The following is a 17,146-nucleotide window of genomic DNA, read 5'->3' on the forward strand; positions in this document are numbered from 1 at the left end:
CTATAAAGAACATACAGACAGACAGACAGACAGACAGACAGACAGACAGACAGACAGACAGACAGACAGACAGACAAAAATTTTACTGATTGCATTTTTGGCATTAGTATCGATCACTAATCACCCCCTGATAGTTATTTTGGAAATATATTTCATGTACAGAATTGACCTCTCTACAGATTTATTATAAGTATAGATATGGTTACTATAAGATGTTGTTAGGTTAGGTTAATTATAATTACGTAACAAGTTAGGAAAAAAGAACCCTAAGTAGGGACTGAATAAAGTAACCAACTTGGTACCTTTACATGGATCTCACAACTTTTTAGGGTAGAAGAACTGAGATCGGGACTTGTCTTTTTACAAGTTTTATTTTTGATGCCATTTAATATTCCGTAATTTCGACCACTGGACTACTGAAGTTGGATCCAATTTAATCCACTATTGCGAAATAATAATAAACAGTTATGCTTCTAAGAATTATTTACCAAACATGCTGCACAAATCTTTATTTATGCAAAGTTCAGCGAGATCCATTTATGATTTTACATTAGTTTATATCGCACTCACATTTTATATATTTTACAATCTTCACAATTGACATAAATAAATACAACTGTTTATGTCAATTGTGAAAAATTATGGATTACATCTTTAAATTACAGGTTTGTCAAAAAGTAAACTCTGAAAAGTATTTATCCTATACTACTAATATATAAATGCGAAAGTTTGTTACTCTTTAACGCCGCTACTACTAAAGCGATTTGGCTGAAAGGGGAATGCCTACCGGCCTATACAACGCCTAGGGAACCCAGGCATACTCCCATTTAGAAGGTATACGGAGATATGAATGGTAATATGATGTACAAATATGGACCTGGTTAAATAATTGGCTTAATAAAAATCAAGCAAAAAAACGAACAAGCAACCAATCACAAGGCTTCAAAAAAAATATCGTAAAACTCAGGCTGTATGGTCAACGATCAAAGCTTGTCCCCGTTCTGAACAAATTAAAAAAAATGTATTGAAAATTTCGTAAGACGTTGTAGCAAACTTTTTTCATAGTTTTATTTCATTATTAAAGTAGAATTATCAAGTTTTTTAGATATGAGCGAATTGCCGGGTGGTTAGGGTAGGCCTGAGCCGGGGATGGGCATTCCTTTTTGGAATGGAAATAGATTGTAGTCTAGACTAGCTGATGCCGCGCGGTTTCACCCGAGTGGTTCGCGTTCCCGTAGATATATGTGGATAAAATATAGCCTATAGCCTTCCTTGATAAATGGGCTATCTAACACTGAAAGAATTTTTCAAATCGGTTTAGTAGTTTCGGAGCCTATGCAATGCAAACAAATAATCAAATCTTTCCTCTTTATAATATTAGACAGTTAATTATGGCTAGAGCCTAAGATCGAATGAAAGATGATCATTGGGAGATTAGATTTATAACTTGCTTCAAGTCAATAAACGAGTATGTGTCATACATAGATTTAAGAGTCGGTACAAGTATGCATTTTCAGACTTCGTTAAAGTTAAATTATAGAATCAAGTAAAGATAGATATTAACCGCCATCGCAAGGCGTAATGTACAAATAAACAATCCAATTTAATTCTTTAGATTTGTTAATCACATCTTCAACTGACGAAAAAACAATGAAAATTCTCTATTCGAAACGTATTTATTTTATGTATGACCACGCATAACTTTTTACTGAGTGTGAGTGAGTCTGATTTTAATGTTGGAAACGATAAACAAGAAACTAAGTTTCACTGTTGGGAAGATACACTATCTCCGGATGCTATAGGCAATATTTTATACCCAGTATTAAAGGGAATCACCCCGCATGGCGTCTATTATTACATATAAAATATGCGAAAATATAAGGGGGTGAAATAATGGTTGAAATTTTACATCGCGTCCCGCTAGTATAAATACTCGTATATATTGTCTACTGCCATAGGGTCCCGACTGAGGTTGTAAATAATAATACAGTAATGGTATCAAAAATTGGATTTATATTTCGGTTTGCTGTATACGTTTATGTCAGTAACAATTTTTACACGACAGAATCGGCCGCACAGCCAGAATCAAGCATAACATGTACTTTTTATAACAATGATACATTTTTCGTGCCTAATATTCTAACTTATAAGAACTAACTACAAATATATAGGTACAGGTAAAGCTAAAGTATCTACAGTCAATAAATTATATACAGATAACAATACGGCATAGTTATATACACTTAACATTCGATTAGACTTATCTGAAAGCCGAGAAACTCTGGTTCTTCCTGCACTCGGGACAGTACCATTTGCCTTTAGGCGGTACCATGATGCCGACGCACTCGAAGTGGAACCACTCGATGGGGCAGCCCTCCGCGTCGCAGGCGATCATCTCCGACACCTCGTCGTACGGGCAGCGGCAGTAGCAGTACACGCTTTCGCCCTCGCGCGCCTTGCGCACGGCGCGCCTCGCGAACGAGTACGGCAGACTCGAGGTGCCAGAGTTCAGGTACGTCGGAGGAGGAACGGGTATCGGGTTCTGCACGGCCGGCTGATATATTTCCAACGCCCCCTCGTGGCTGGAATCCGAATCGTTGCTGGATTCCATTGACTCGGAATTCATTAGGAATCGCGGAGGTTCCGGGTCAGGAATCGGCGTAGTCAACCTAATTGGCTCGTTATAATTGAACATTCGTTGCGGAACGACTGTCGATGGTATCTCCTTCTTGGATTTGTGCGTGACGGGCGAAGGTAAATCTTCTTTCCTCCACTCTAGTTTAGGTGGTTGTTGAGGCTTCAGGGCTGTTGTGGGCGTTTGAGGTGCTTCTTCATCACTAGAGTAGCCGTAAAACCTATTAGGCACGCGCCTCCTTTTCGATGCTCTTTTATTTTCTGCGGTTTGAATAGGAGTGGTCGTGATGTTCGGTGACGAAACTTCAGCGGCTGGTGTAGGTGGTTCTGGTATTTGAGCTGTATTTGTCTGTAAAGATATTGTTATTTTGTTAGGCATGAGAGATGGCGTTACAGCATCAGCTTTTGCAATAACGTCTTTAGGAATGGTCATCTTTATAGGTCCATGTTTTCTGGAATTCTTAGATCGCTTTTTCTTTTTACTTTTCTTTTTACTACTGTTTGACTTCACTTTTGTTTCAACTTCTTCCTTAGTCTCTACTTTATTTTCCTTAATTTCTTTCGGTTCTTCTTCTTTAACAGGTGTAGTGCAGCGACTCAGTTCTCCTGACATCGATCCTCCGGATGGCGCTACAGAAGCTAGAAGTAGTAACTGATTACGCTTTTCTGTTAGCATTTTATTGGCCATCTTTTGTGGGTTTTCGTCATAGAACTCTTCATCTGTGTCACTTTCCTCTGTTTCCAAGTCACTTTCTGCAATTGGCGGTTCAGTTTTTTCTGGAATAAGTAAAGGAGTTTCTGCCATTCCCATGACATCCACATTTGAACCATTACTGGCTCTTCTCTGTGACAGTGATTTCTTTTGCTTCTTTTTCTTGTCATTACCAGATTCATCTGAGGAATCTGAATCTGATGAACTACTAGAAGAAGAGCCACTGCTAGAAGAGCAACTGCAATTTGATCCACAGGAGCAACTGGAATCACTATCACTACTACTGCTACTGGAAGAAGAAAGCCCTCCGTGTCTCTTTTTTGGAGATCTTTTGCTTTTCTTCTTATCAGTTCTATAAACATCATCATCGCCGTTTAATTCGGTTGGTATAACACAATAATCGTGATCGGATTCGCAAACATGTTTTTTAATAGGTACCAAAGGAGGTGTTTTTTCTTTTTGCTTTTCTACTTTTTCCTGATATTTTTTAAAATTATCCCATATTTCTAAAACTTTTTCTTCACTTGGCTTATCTTCCTCCGTTGGCTCTAGTTTTTCTTCGATTTTAGCAGGTAGTATGTCAACATTCATGTCTGGTGCGGGTTTCTCATCAACATCTGGTGGGGGTTCAATAGGTTCACTCTTAGTTTTATCTTGAAGGTTTTCATCTTTGACTTGTGATATGCCACAATCTGATTCATCACTACTATCGCTCTCTGACAAGTTGAGTGCTGGCAAATTAACATCTAACAATAGTGCATCTTTATCTTTTAGTTTTTTCTTTTTACCTTTTTTAGATAATTGCTCAGTTCCAGCCTCAGCTTTATTTTCAGAAGATCCAGCTTCTTCTTTTGGTTTATCAAGTACTAAATCATTAACAGGAATTGCTTCTTTGGGATTTTCTTCTGAGAGGTCATTTTTATCAGGCGTTTCCTCTTTGTCTAAATCTTCTATGATTAATTTTTTTCTATGTTCATCTAAATGTTTGCTAAGAAGTTTCTTGGATACAAATTTCTCTGTACATTCGTCTTCAGTGCATAAATGGGGATATTCTTGTGAATGAAATCTTTTATGAACCTTTAAACTTACAGCTCTAGTAAATTGTAGTGTACATTCATCACAAACAAACACAGCTGGTGGTGTGCAAAAATGATACACATGTGGCCATTTTTTTTGCAAACATTTCTTACATAGCACACTCTCTGTCCCATGCTTCCAGAACAAATGATTGGTAATGTCAGGCTTATTTCTATAGGCTATACCACATCGATAACACAAATGGTGCAGTTTGTGTTTCCACACATGATTTGACAGACGTGCTTGACTTTGGCAAAACTCTAAACACACATCACATGTGTGGTGAATCTTTCGAAGATGCACCATTAGTCTAAATGATGAAGATATATTGTCTACATTACAAAAACAGCATCTATACCTAATTTCACACTCAGAGTCATATGTTCCAGGGCATAAATGACATAATAATTCACTATAAGAATAAAAATTGTTTTTACACATTACACAAAGTAATATTGTTTTCTGATGCATTTTACGATTATGGAAATAGAGTTCTTTATGAACTGCAGTTTTGAAATAACACTGAAAACATTCAAATATTAAGTTTGGTTGAACTGTATCACATTTGTCTACACTATCATAAGAGTCCAGGTTGATGTAAATTGAGGATACTTCTTGAGCTGCTGCTTTCACTTTTGCTGCAATAGTCTCTGGCATCAACTCCTCAGCTGTTATGCTGTCCACAGTAGCTGAGAATCGGTGCTCTGCAACCATATGTAGTGCAAGTTGCTCACAATTTACAGCTATTTTACGAACATGATTACAATATATGCAGTTAAAAACCGTTGATGTCACAAATACCTTCAAGAGATCTTTCATAGGATATTTATCAATTGCCCTATCTAGAATTAACTCAGTTACAGGAATAATGTCATTTACTTCAGGGTCTTCCACATTGATGTCCTCAGAAGAAGTAATATCTGGTGGTTCAGTTTTTATTTCAGGATTAGGTTGAATCTCTTCTTTGATTTCTACTTTTCCTTCATCAGTGGGCTCAGAGTCATTTTTTATTTCTGTTACGTTTTCTTTTGAGGGTTCAATAGCTACACTATCTATAGTTTCTGTGGGTTCTTCTTTGTTTTCAGGTATACTCTCATCTATACACATGTCTTTGTTATCAGCAAGTAACTTTTCACCAGCATCACTATCTGATGAATAATCACTAGAAGAATCTTTGTCTAAAAACTCTTTAGGAACTCTCACAGTCAACTTTGGGACCCTGTTCAAAGTGTTGACATCTTCTAATTTATTATCGTAAATAGTGGATTTCATGGCATTTTCTGGTTTTGTTTCAGGTAACCTGGGTATTGGCTCAATGTTGTTATTCACTAGGGTTTTAACTACAGTCTCTTCATCATTCTCTATAATTGTAGTCTTCACAAATGGACTATCAGCTTTATCACAAATTGTAATTTTTATAGAAGGTGGCTTAGTATGAGGTGTGGTAGGAGTAGTCTTTGCTTGAGTTGCAGGTATTTTGTCTTTTTCATATCGTTTTGGTGGTCTTCTGTTACGTGTTGGTGGTTTATGTGTAAATTGCTGCCCAACTGTTGGATCCACAGTTGAGTTTATGATTACTGGGGAGTTGGCGTTATTGAGACTTAACTTTAGTTTAATACCACATTCTTTCTCTTCTCTTAAAGGTTGAGAGGGCAGCTCTTTTTGTTTGAATGATGTTTCAGGACTTAGAGATTCTTGTAGATGGCTGGTGTCTGGCGAGTCACTATCATCAGAATGGTCTGACAATTCTTTGCCATTTGGTACTGAAATTATAGGTTGTAATATTTCATTTACTGGGGTTATAGGAATTTTATCATTATTTGAACATTTTACATCATCTGTAATATCTAATGATTGGTTGGTATCTTTACTGGTAGAGGCAGAACTCTCAGAACTTGTACTTGTATTGCTGGTAACAGTATCACAAATATTTACATTTGGCTCAATTTTCTGAGATTGCAATATTGTGTCAGGCTTTAGTTCAGTAAATTCCTTTTGTTCGTTTAATGGTTTAATACATTCTTTTGTCATCACTAGAGGTCCATTTGTAGCAGCATCATTACTGTTTTTAACTAATTTTGCATTGTTAGATTTCATTGAATTCTTACTAATAAGCACAGGCACAGGTTTAGGTTTCACATTATTACAGTCATGATTGAAAAAATCATCCTTTTCACTACATATCTCATCACAGACACAGCACATCAAATAAAAGCTTCCATTGTAAACTTTACAAAAGTCCTCTGTGCTATTATAACTAAATTCTTTAACATTGTGTTTATTAATTAAATGTGAAGACAACTTCTCGGCTTTTGAAAACATTCCTAAACAAAATAAACATATATGCCTGCTGTGCACCTCACGCATATGCAGAAAGAGATTCCAATTCTCATAGTATGTACCACAAGCTGAACACAGGTAAACTTTACGAGTAACTCTAGAGGGACCTCCCGAGTTACTATCAGTGCTGGGAGCTGCTTCAGGGCTCAATGCAGGCTCTTTAGCTTGTGCACGGCACACAAGCTGGTGCTCTTTGAGCATGGCGAGGGTCTTGAATGACATGGAACAACATTTCCGGCACTTGAACTTCACCATAGGTTGCAAACCTAAGCTCTGAGCGTATTCTTTCAACTGGGGTGTTTTTTCCATCTTACTCTTTTTAAATTGAGATAGCTGGCTCTTGGGCACGAGCCTGGGCACAGGTTTGTCTTGTTCATTGACCACGGAATGGTTATTGTGTGGTGCAACATTGTGAAACTGATTATGTTCCAAACGTTTAGGAATGAGTTTAGGTACACGGGGTACTGCTCTCGGTGCACTTGTATCACTCGGCTTATTTACTATAGACTTCCTCTTCTTGTTTACACTATTGACTGCCAATGGTACAGAGTTATCAACGAAAGGCCTCTTGCCCAAGTGTATTCGGAGTGGGTTGATACGTTTCCTGAATTTGTCGTCCTGCAACGTGTCGGCGCTGGTCCGGCGCAGTGCGAACGACTTGTCGGACGGGCTAGCGGGCTCGCCAGCGAGATCGTGTCCATTTGTCGTCAATTTACACGATCGATCACTGTACAAGTTAGTTAATTTTGCTGTAGTGATTGTATCATCTTTAGCGTTGGCAACGTTACCATCTTCCATAGTTTTCTGGAAAAATAAAACACGTGTTTAGTTCGAATGGCGAGAAACAAAAGACGAGCAAGAGGAAATCAAAACGATTTGAATTATGAAAGCTACAATAACAATTATGTGATAGACCGTACCTCTGAAGTCGTACGTCCAGTACGTGTACAGTACAAGTGATTTGTTTCCATGCATCCGTTTGAACAGAATACTCCTTACATCAGGCCTAATAAGAGGCAGCCGCGGGCTGGTCATTCCCGTAAAATGGCGTCACTTCACTGAGCGAGGATTGCTCTTATCAGAAGCTTTGCTTTTCTTTTGTACCACAAATATCACGATGCAAAAACATTTTTTATGCATTAATTATCTCAAATTAATAGTAATTGTTGTAATTTAACTCGTCGAACTGTTTATTTCCAAACACACTATCAAAAATTGCAGCGCGTTACGAGAAGCTAATTCATGAACCATAGACTAAAATATTTTTCAACTTTTTTTTTAATATAGTGATGTCTTTCAATATTTTGAAACAAGGACACGTGGTTTTTGCCATAGAGAGAATCCTTTCGAAGAATTATTTAAAAAAATGTCTACGTTTAGATATTTAGTGATCTATGTTATTTGTAACAAGGAACATATTTACTGAATTTGTAATCTCGCAGGCTGTTCATGGATCCTCCAATAAAAAAATCTTCTTCAAGCCATAGATCTATATTGCACTTGCACTCTACTCTGTAACGACTTTTATGCTTATATACAATTACAGATAAATATTCGTCCTCAAATAATTCATTTATCTGCGAATCCCTCTTTATCCTTGTTATTTCTCTAATATTTATATGGATGAAAATGAAACACTGTATACGTGATTAGTCTATAATCCGGACTGCCACATGACGGCGCGGGCGCAGCCGCGTCAAGCCGATTAAAATACTACCCACATAATAACATCCCTCCACCAATAGTTTACAATTACACAAATTAAAAAATAATTATCAGAAATATTTTCTGTAGTCTAAATGTATAGGCTTGCGAGCCCGCTTGGATCTGGGGGTTCTAGCATCCGGTGAATGGACGGCTGTATGAGTCGGAGACGTCGAAGTGCTTGGGTCTGGGTTTGTTTCTTGATTTGGTCTCATATGCGGTATCTCTGGACTCTGGTTAGTAATCTCACTACCACAGGTTGCCGGTTCTACTACTGCCGTCCGAGTCTGAGAACCTGTTGGTTGCGACTTCAATATCACCGGAGGTAATATGGCATTTGGACCTGACTCGTTCTCGTTACTCGCAATGATCTCTTCATCAACCGTGACCTCTCTTTCCCCCTTCAATTTACAAATTTGACTCTTATGTCTTTTAAATTCCACATTACTATCTGTAAGTCTCACTACGTACACGGACCGGCCTAGTTTTCTCAATATAATGCCTTTAGCCCAGACACTGACTGGTTTATTATAAGTTTTTATTAACACAACTTCACCAATTATAAAATCTATTTTTCTTTTCCCATCATAGTGCCTAATCTGCGAACACTGATTTTTCCCTACATTATTTGACATCGCTCGGTCGAGTGGCGATAATTGCTGCGCCGGTTTTAATAAATCTAACCTACATCGTAAGTTCTTACCGAACAATATCTCAGCTGGAGACCGATTTGTGGTGGAGTGCGTAGAATTGCGATAATGAAATAGAAATTCGTTTAACTTAATGTTTATATCTTTTTTTGATGTTCCAGATAACAAAATGCCCTTTAATGCATTTTTTATTATTTTCACGAAACTTTCTGCCTGGCCGTTACTTTCCGGATGGTACGTAGGTGAAGTTAAATGATTTATTCCATTGTACTTGCAGAAATTTTTAAACTCTGATGATGTAAAAGACGTACCATTATCGCTACATATAGTATTAAAAAGACCAAATTTCGACATTATTTCACTTAACTTTTCAATCACTACTCTAGAACTATAACCATTGCTCACGTCATAAACTTCCACCCATTTAGAATAAGCATCAACTACTATTAAGTATACTTTATTATTAAACGGCCCTAAAAAGTCTACATGGACTCTGTACCAGGGTTCGGGAGGAAAAGGCCACGGCGTGAGCGGCGCGCGGCGGGGCGCGGGGCGCAGCTGCATACACACGTCGCAGTTACCTACCACTGCTTCTATACTCGCGGACATATTTGGCCACCAAAACCGCTCTCGTGCAGTAGCTTTCATTTTAGCTACCCCCAAGTGACCTGTATGAAGTTCCTTAATGACTGTTTGTTGGATAGCCTTGGGAATAACTAATTTAGCCCCCCTCATAACGCAACCCTTCTCAATCGATAGCTCGTTCCGACAACTAAAATAAGGCTTTATATCCCTATCATGCACTTTTTTCGGCCAACCGTTTAAAATATAATCGCTAACCTTTGACAAATTTTTATCAGATTTGGTACACCGCAACACATCCTGGAAAACTGCGGGCATCGAATTAGCGTCCCACACGAAATTCATATAACAACTATTATCATTTGCGCTATAACCTACTACACGCTTATAATCATTCTTACTCGTAGTATTGTTACACGTCGGCGTTTCTACGGCGCGACTTAAGTAGTCGGCAGAGTTATTTGCACTACTAACGTATTCTATGCTGTAGTTATATGCCGACAAAAACAACGCATACCTTTGCAAGCGGTTGGCCGTAATTTCGGGTATACCGCGACCAGGTTGAAAAATAGACAACAACGGCTTGTGATCAGTCCTCAAAATAAATGGATCTGCTCTGCCATATAAATATTGATGGAACCGACGGACACCAAAAATAATCGCCGTAGCTTCCTTTTGAATTTGACTGTACTGTTTCTCCGCTGAATTCAATGACCTAGACACATAAGAAACAGGTCGTTCGCACCCGTCGGTCCCTATTTGGGATAAAATTGCTCCAAGACCGAAGGGTGACGCGTCCACAGTGAGAACTATTTTTGCGTCCGGATCATAATGTACACGGGCAGCCCACTCGCTAATGGACTCACTGTGTTCTTGCCGGGCACCATGAAACTTGAACCGTTCCGAGAACCCACATTTTTTTGATTTTAAATGGCCATCAAGTAACGATACCGCTTGCTGGTATGAAAGAGATCCAACCTCATTAGGTAGTGCTAAATCCCTTATGAGTTTAAACGTCGTTTCCGCTAAGCTGCTTAGTAAGATCGCCCGGCGCTTCACACCCGACTTGTCGTCGGTATCGTTTATTTCGTTCGCTAGGAACCATTGTTCTAACCGTCCTTTATACAAGTCCCAGTCTTGCTGTTCGTGGTTAAACACTGTTATCAATCCAACTGATACTTTTTCCATGTTTACACGCGTTATAATTCGTAATAACTCGTCGCCACTGTTATTTCTCTAATATTTATATGGATGAAAATGAAACACTGTATACGTGATTAGTCTATATTCCGGACTGCCACATGACGGCGCGGGCGCAGCCGCGTCAAGCCGATTAAAATACTACCCACATAATAACAATCCTCAAAAAAGTCTAGAACCCAGACGAATAAAATGTTTTTGACCATAAATTCATTTTCAGTAATCTGTCTGAATCTGTACTCTGTATCAATCAATTTGTTTTGTCTATGATTTTTAGAAGGTTTCGCGAAGTGGAAAGACGAAGATTTATCAATTTTATTTTTAAATTTTATCATTTTGTTTATAGAGATTTCGTTTTTATGTTAGTTTTTTTAGACAATGCAGATGCAAGATGATGTCTGATCAGTTTAGGAAAGTTGAGCCATATTCACCGAAGTCCTCGCCCAGAGGAGCGAGGTCACCAGTCGTCTCACGGCAGGATTCTTCTGGCACCCTCAAAACTACCATTTCGCTCGGCAAGAATCCTTCCATCGTCCATAGTGGACCTTTTTATTTGATGAAAGAACCTCCAGGTAACAGAATTCCCTAACTAAAAGAGAATAAGTACGTAGTAAAAATTTATTGTTATTTGCTCGAAAAAATATTAATACGTGCATGTATGCAATTTTTAGCGGAATGTGAACAAACGGGGGCCACAAATTTGATGGCGTATTATGGCTTGGAGCACTCTTACAGTAAATTCAATGGCAAAAAGCTGAAAGAGTCCCTATCGTCCTTCCTACCGAACCTCCCTGGTATAATGGATGGACCGGGGCAGGAAGACAATAGTACTCTAGGCTCAGTCATAGCGAAGAGACCTATAGGCGGTAAGGAGTTGCTGCCACTAACAAGTGCCCAGCTGGCAGGGTTCAGACTGCACCCAGGGCCCTTGCCGGAACAGTATCGCTACGTCAGCGCTGCACCGCCCAAGAAACACAAACCCAATAAACACAAGAAGCATAAACACAAAGACGGCGCACCACCTGGCCAGGACACCCCTTTACAAGGTAATTATTGTTCAAGCATTTTGGTTTAATTTTTTTTAGGAATATTATGCAGTTGTTGTTTGGATTAAGGTCCAGAGACAGATCAGACAAAGGAAAGAGGAAAAAAACATTTTAGACATTAACTTGTTAGTTAACGTCTAACATGTTTTAAGGTTAACATGTTAACATCTAGATTGGGACAGTGTGTCTCTATTTAGATGTTACCTTATTATTGTTTGAATCAGACATTAATGTGGTAAAGCACATTTTTATGCCTACTTACTTAAAATAGTTTTCTCAAACATTTTCAATGTCAGTTATTATTAGTTGTGTAAACAGAATAAGATGTTATCCTATTTCTTGTGATTATAAATACACACAAACTATTATAATATTCCAGTAGCTAATCCTAATAATTTGTCTGCAGAAAATCATAATAAAAAGCAAGGAAATGAGTATAATGAACATTCTTATTTAATAGTATACTTATTTAGATCTGTACTTCATCAGGTAGTATCTTGAATACTACTTCCTTTTTTTTAAAAAAAAGAGAAGAATATTTGCCATATCATTGTTAAATATGATCCCCTCAAACTAGTCAGAAAATGTGTTATGTGTGAGTGGGTAGGTATCAATAGTTGATGGGGATTGAACCACAATCTCTCAGTGATGAGTCTGGCCCTTTTACTGTTCAGTTATCAAGGCTTGTTACTTCTTTGACCTAACTATCATCATTAAAGTCTGGCAGCTCAATAATTGTGTTTTGGACTGGTTGTGCAAATGAATATTGAATTACAATTATTACTACATTATTACAATTAACCGACCTGTCATTACTTCAATACTTCAATCTTTATCAGCCTTTTTAAACGGCCCACTACAAGGCAGGGCGAGAAGATTACCAGCAAAATCTCTCTATAACTTACTTAAAGACCTTGGCCTCTCTAGAACTGTAGCAAGTTCTATATTAGAATGAGTATCCAAAGCTGCTCTAATAGGACATTACCAAATTTGGTGAGGCAGGAAGAACAACACGAGCAGGGAAGAGGAGTGTTAATCTATTGTCAAGGAATTCCTTAACCATCATCCATTAGTCACAAGTCTAGAGCTCTGCTCAGAGTTTTTTCTCTGCCATGAGATGTACCCCGCACTCGCACAGTGAATACATGGAATGAATGCTAAGATATTCATCTCAATGATCAGGATCGACAGCAACAGTGGAGTGTAACAACTCCAACTTTCCAACTCTAAGCTTGGAAACATTCATTACTGAAAGTTTAGTATTACATATCTCAGCCAGTACTGGACCCCAACTGGGACTTGTGATGGGTAAATAAATAAATAATAAAATCTTTATTAACCAAAAATAGATACAAAAAACCATAAGATTGCCTGTGGTCTCCACACTAGATTGATCTGTATTGTGGAGACCAGGTAGGATTTTCTAATGTTTTCCGTTGGACTAGGACTAATTACAAAAATTACAATAAATAGGACTACACTACAAAAAGAAATACATTACAAAATAAAATATTGCAGCAATTCAGCCAAATTTGAGGTGTAGGATTGTAGGAATGTAGGAGGATATAATGTCTTTCTAATGGTGTCTTCTATAGTAAGTGGAGAATGCATACCTATGACAAATAGCACACCTTGTGTAACGGTTTGTGAATAAATCTATAATTCATCTATTCCAGATTCATCGAACCCTGACACATATGAAAAGAAGCACAAAAAGCAAAAGCGGCACGATGACGACAAGGAACGCAAGAAGAGAAAAAAGGAGAAAAAAAGAAAAAAGCAGAAACACAGCCCCGAGCATGGCGGCCTCACACCAAACCAACACCCAATACCATAGGAGTTAAGTATTAATATTTTAAGTTAGAAAGTTGTAAGTTCAAATGCAATCAAATGAAATGACATGCATTCAAAGTAATAGACAAAGTGAGGTGGAGTAAGATCTCAGACTAATTACATAAGGACCTGTCAAGTATATGATCAATGATCTAATGCGATTATAAAAACTGTCTCTACAGAATTGATGTTTCATATTTGTAATCATGTTTGTTAGTTAAAAAGCCTTTTTTTGTAGTTGAATGGTGTCAACAACCTCTAGTTTAGTTTATCTTATAGAGTTATAATGTGTTCATTGTTCATGAATTTGGGTGCAATATTGTAATCTTATGTAATCAGTCTGAGAGTAGGATACATGGAATTATATATTTCTGCTCACGCCTGAAATAATACAATTGGTGCCCAAGCATTATTTAGAAGTATAAAGTGAAGCTCTCATCCTTGGAAAATGGTTTTAAAGCAGCAAGGCTCTTATTTATCCATTTGGAACTGAAATCTAATACTCATTTTCCTAAATAAAAAGCACCAACACAATTTTTATTGTTCCTGTAAAAATAAATTATGATTTTTATGTTTTGTGGTATATTTAATTAAGCAATTTTAGTTCTAATTTGTTATAATAATTAAGTATTTTTGTCTATTTTTAATAATCTACATAGTTAGCCTTGGGCTTGAAAATGAAATTATATAAACATAAATTTATGAAATTGGGTAATTTTATCTGATTATGCTGTATTTTGTTCCAATTCGAAAATAAAATTTATTTTCATAATAATTATTTTTCACAATTTTACATACTCTACTTACTCACTTACTCACACCAAACTTTATAGGAATGTAGCCAAATTGGGCCCAAAGAAATATCTACATTGTCATATTTCTTTTGGTTCAGAATTTTCTCTGCCACACAATGAATCCATGGCACGGCGAATTCATGTTGTTAAAGAAATACATCTCTTGAGAGTATCTCAATATAATTTTGTAAAACTGTTGTAGTTGTATAAACCTTGTCCATTATAATTATTTTTTACATTTTGTTCCTGCTTATTTGTCATATCACAAAACAATCCATTTATTATGAAATTAGCAAATACATAATAATACAACTAGCTAGTGTGTCCATAATGTCAATAATTTTGTTTTATATTTCATAGTTCATAGTTTCAAGTATTAAGGGGTATAATTATGCTTTGGAATTAGATAATATTTATTTTCGTAAACAATGAGAACCTTTTCACCTGACGACTTCTAAACTTGAACATTGTAATATTTATTTTTACAGTTTCAAATGACATTGTACTCGACAATTGCTGTCTTAGTTCTACTTGTGTGCGCCTCACATTCAAAGCCTCTAAAAGTCGTGTCAAAGGCTCTTTTGTGCCTATAGACCGAGAGCATGCGATGGCATTCTTTTTTTTCGTTTCACAATATGGTTTTGCAATACATTTATTTAGCCAGTCATCAAGTAATCATTTTTAACAAATATTTTTTCCTATTATGGCGAAAGTGGTCAAATATCTGGTTTTTTGAAGAGCGTGATGTAGTGCGCGTGTAAGCACGTATGCTGAAACGATCGTATACGCGCAAAAATCTGAAAAACCCTTACTAAAACTTTTTATAGTGCACTCTGCACTGAGAAAATGGAATTAATCACTCTTGATCAAACTCCACTTCACTTGTGCACCTACTAGAACTATATTAAATTCCATTGAACCCCGCACCCAAGTCCAGCACATTGGGACCCAACGACCATCGGCTCTTCGAACTACTCGTATGTGCTTTGCCCATGGACATTCAAGTATTTTTTTTTAATTTTTGAAGCCTTAGAGCACTTGTAGAACATGAATCGACGTGCCACCATGGTAAGTGATGATGCAATCTAAGATGGAAGCGAGCTAACTTGTTAGGAGGATGAAAATCCACACCTCTTTCGGTTTCTACCCAACATACAATACAAGCTTGGCGGTACGTCTTTACATGTAAACGATGGCAGCGCACAATGTTCAGAAACGTCATATACAGATATACATCCAACTATACACAGCTTATTGGCATAAATTTTCAGATATCCATTGAGATCGTACTCTAAAATTGAATAAGTATCTAATTGCATTTCTTAAATTCGTATTGTTCTACAATTTTGTATCTATATCATAGGCACTGCTTTTTACCCGACTGCAAGAACCCAAGTGTTAAAAAAAAATAACAAGTCGGGACCTTAGACATTGGATAAATGTCTAAGGTCCCGACTTGTTATTTTTTTTTTAATTTCACCTATCTAAGAACACTTGGGTTATTGAGAAAAATCTAACGATATTCTTATTACGTAAATCCGTTCAGAATGATTTTCTTCTATATTATTTAATAGGTCCCGACTGATTTCTAATTGCTTTCTACACTTCTGGACTGACCTTGTTTTTTTCTTTTCACTTATTTAATACTTTATGCAGTCGGGTTTTTTTTTATTAGTTTAAATAATTTATTTATTGTTAATTTCTTTGTACCTATAAAATAATCTTCTCCACTAATTTAATAAATCAAAAATGTATTCATTAAATTATCTATTTGTTGAAGTCGTGAATGTACTGATTAATGATTTAAAGTATATTCATACGTTGGTTCACATCGCTCCAGTATTTCTGTGTAATCTGATAAGAGATAAACATTAAGTATAATTCAGCGTGGCTCACTCACTGTTTTGTGTTCACATCCGTTTTGTTATATCCTGTTTATTGTATTCGACATACGAGTTACCTATGGTTCTTATCGCTAATATGATATTACTTTGTATATTAACTGTTACTCATTCATCCTCATCATTTGTCACCATATAAAGACCTCTCTCAATGTTCTTAATGGTTTTAAGGTACCTACTGATAATTTTGGCAGTTTTAGTAGAAAGTACTTTATATTACGAAATATATGTATTTTAAGTTGTAATGTAGCATATAACATGCACCGCCAACCCTTGGCAATGTAAATATTAAATCAAGATACAAAATAAAAATTTTGATAGAACGGTTAATCTGCTTTATTTATTTCATCTTATGAATAGTTACATTAAGAATGTTTTCTGAAATTCTAAATAGTAACGTTTATAGTTTTTAAAGAGCAACTGCCGAGTTGTTAACCAATATATAATGTATCATCTATGTTGTTAACAGCGAGTGGTTGCTAAGCAACGGTTTGTATCCATATATTTGTATATATTTTCCATATCGACTTTGACAAAAGTATTAGATACCTAGTATGAGAGCCGTGGTAGCACAGTAGATATGACCTCTGCCTTCAATTCGGAGGGTGTAGGTTCGAATCGGTCCGGGTCAACTTTTCATATACAAACATTTTGAGAAATTAACGTCTCAGAC

At 36.8% G+C, this 17,146-nt stretch overlaps 2 protein-coding genes across 2 annotated transcripts; one reads left to right on the plus strand and one right to left on the minus strand.

Annotated features, from left to right (window-relative positions):
* Positions 1-1,993: 1,993 nt before the first annotated feature.
* LOC112054268 (uncharacterized) lies at positions 1,994-8,027 on the minus strand. The gene is made up of 2 exons (XM_024093972.2): positions 7,684-8,027; positions 1,994-7,567 (listed from the first exon to the last, which is right to left on the minus strand). Exons 1-2 carry the CDS (start codon positions 7,732-7,734, stop codon positions 2,261-2,263), a joined length of 5,358 nt encoding a protein of 1,785 aa, XP_023949740.2. The 5' UTR covers positions 7,735-8,027; the 3' UTR covers positions 1,994-2,260.
* A 3,129-nt stretch (positions 8,028-11,156) lies between these two features.
* LOC112054262 (mediator of RNA polymerase II transcription subunit 19) lies at positions 11,157-16,803 on the plus strand. Its single transcript, XM_024093963.2, has 3 exons — positions 11,157-11,471; positions 11,571-11,945; positions 13,622-16,803. Exons 1-3 carry the CDS (start codon positions 11,291-11,293, stop codon positions 13,780-13,782), a joined length of 717 nt encoding a protein of 238 aa, XP_023949731.1. The 5' UTR covers positions 11,157-11,290; the 3' UTR covers positions 13,783-16,803.
* The last annotated feature ends 343 nt before the right edge of the window (positions 16,804-17,146 follow it).

Source organism: Bicyclus anynana, chromosome 5 (genome assembly GCF_947172395.1).
Source record: "Bicyclus anynana chromosome 5, ilBicAnyn1.1, whole genome shotgun sequence".
NCBI classification, from domain to species: domain Eukaryota; kingdom Metazoa; phylum Arthropoda; class Insecta; order Lepidoptera; family Nymphalidae; genus Bicyclus; species Bicyclus anynana.

Excerpts from the sequence above, each read along its gene's own strand:
- LOC112054268 (XM_024093972.2), bottom strand. The coding sequence starts at position 7,734 with ATGGAAACAAATCACTTGTACTGTACACGTACTGGACGTACGACTTCA. Across the intron at positions 7,568-7,683 it reads CTGGACGTACGACTTCAGAG|AAAACTATGGAAGATGGTAA; the intron begins GTACGGTCTATC and ends TTATTTTTCCAG.
- LOC112054262 (XM_024093963.2), top strand. The coding sequence starts at position 11,291 with ATGATGTCTGATCAGTTTAGGAAAGTTGAGCCATATTCACCGAAGTCC. Across the intron at positions 11,472-11,570 it reads TTTGATGAAAGAACCTCCAG|CGGAATGTGAACAAACGGGG; the intron begins GTAACAGAATTC and ends TGCAATTTTTAG. Across the intron at positions 11,946-13,621 it reads CCAGGACACCCCTTTACAAG|ATTCATCGAACCCTGACACA; the intron begins GTAATTATTGTT and ends CATCTATTCCAG.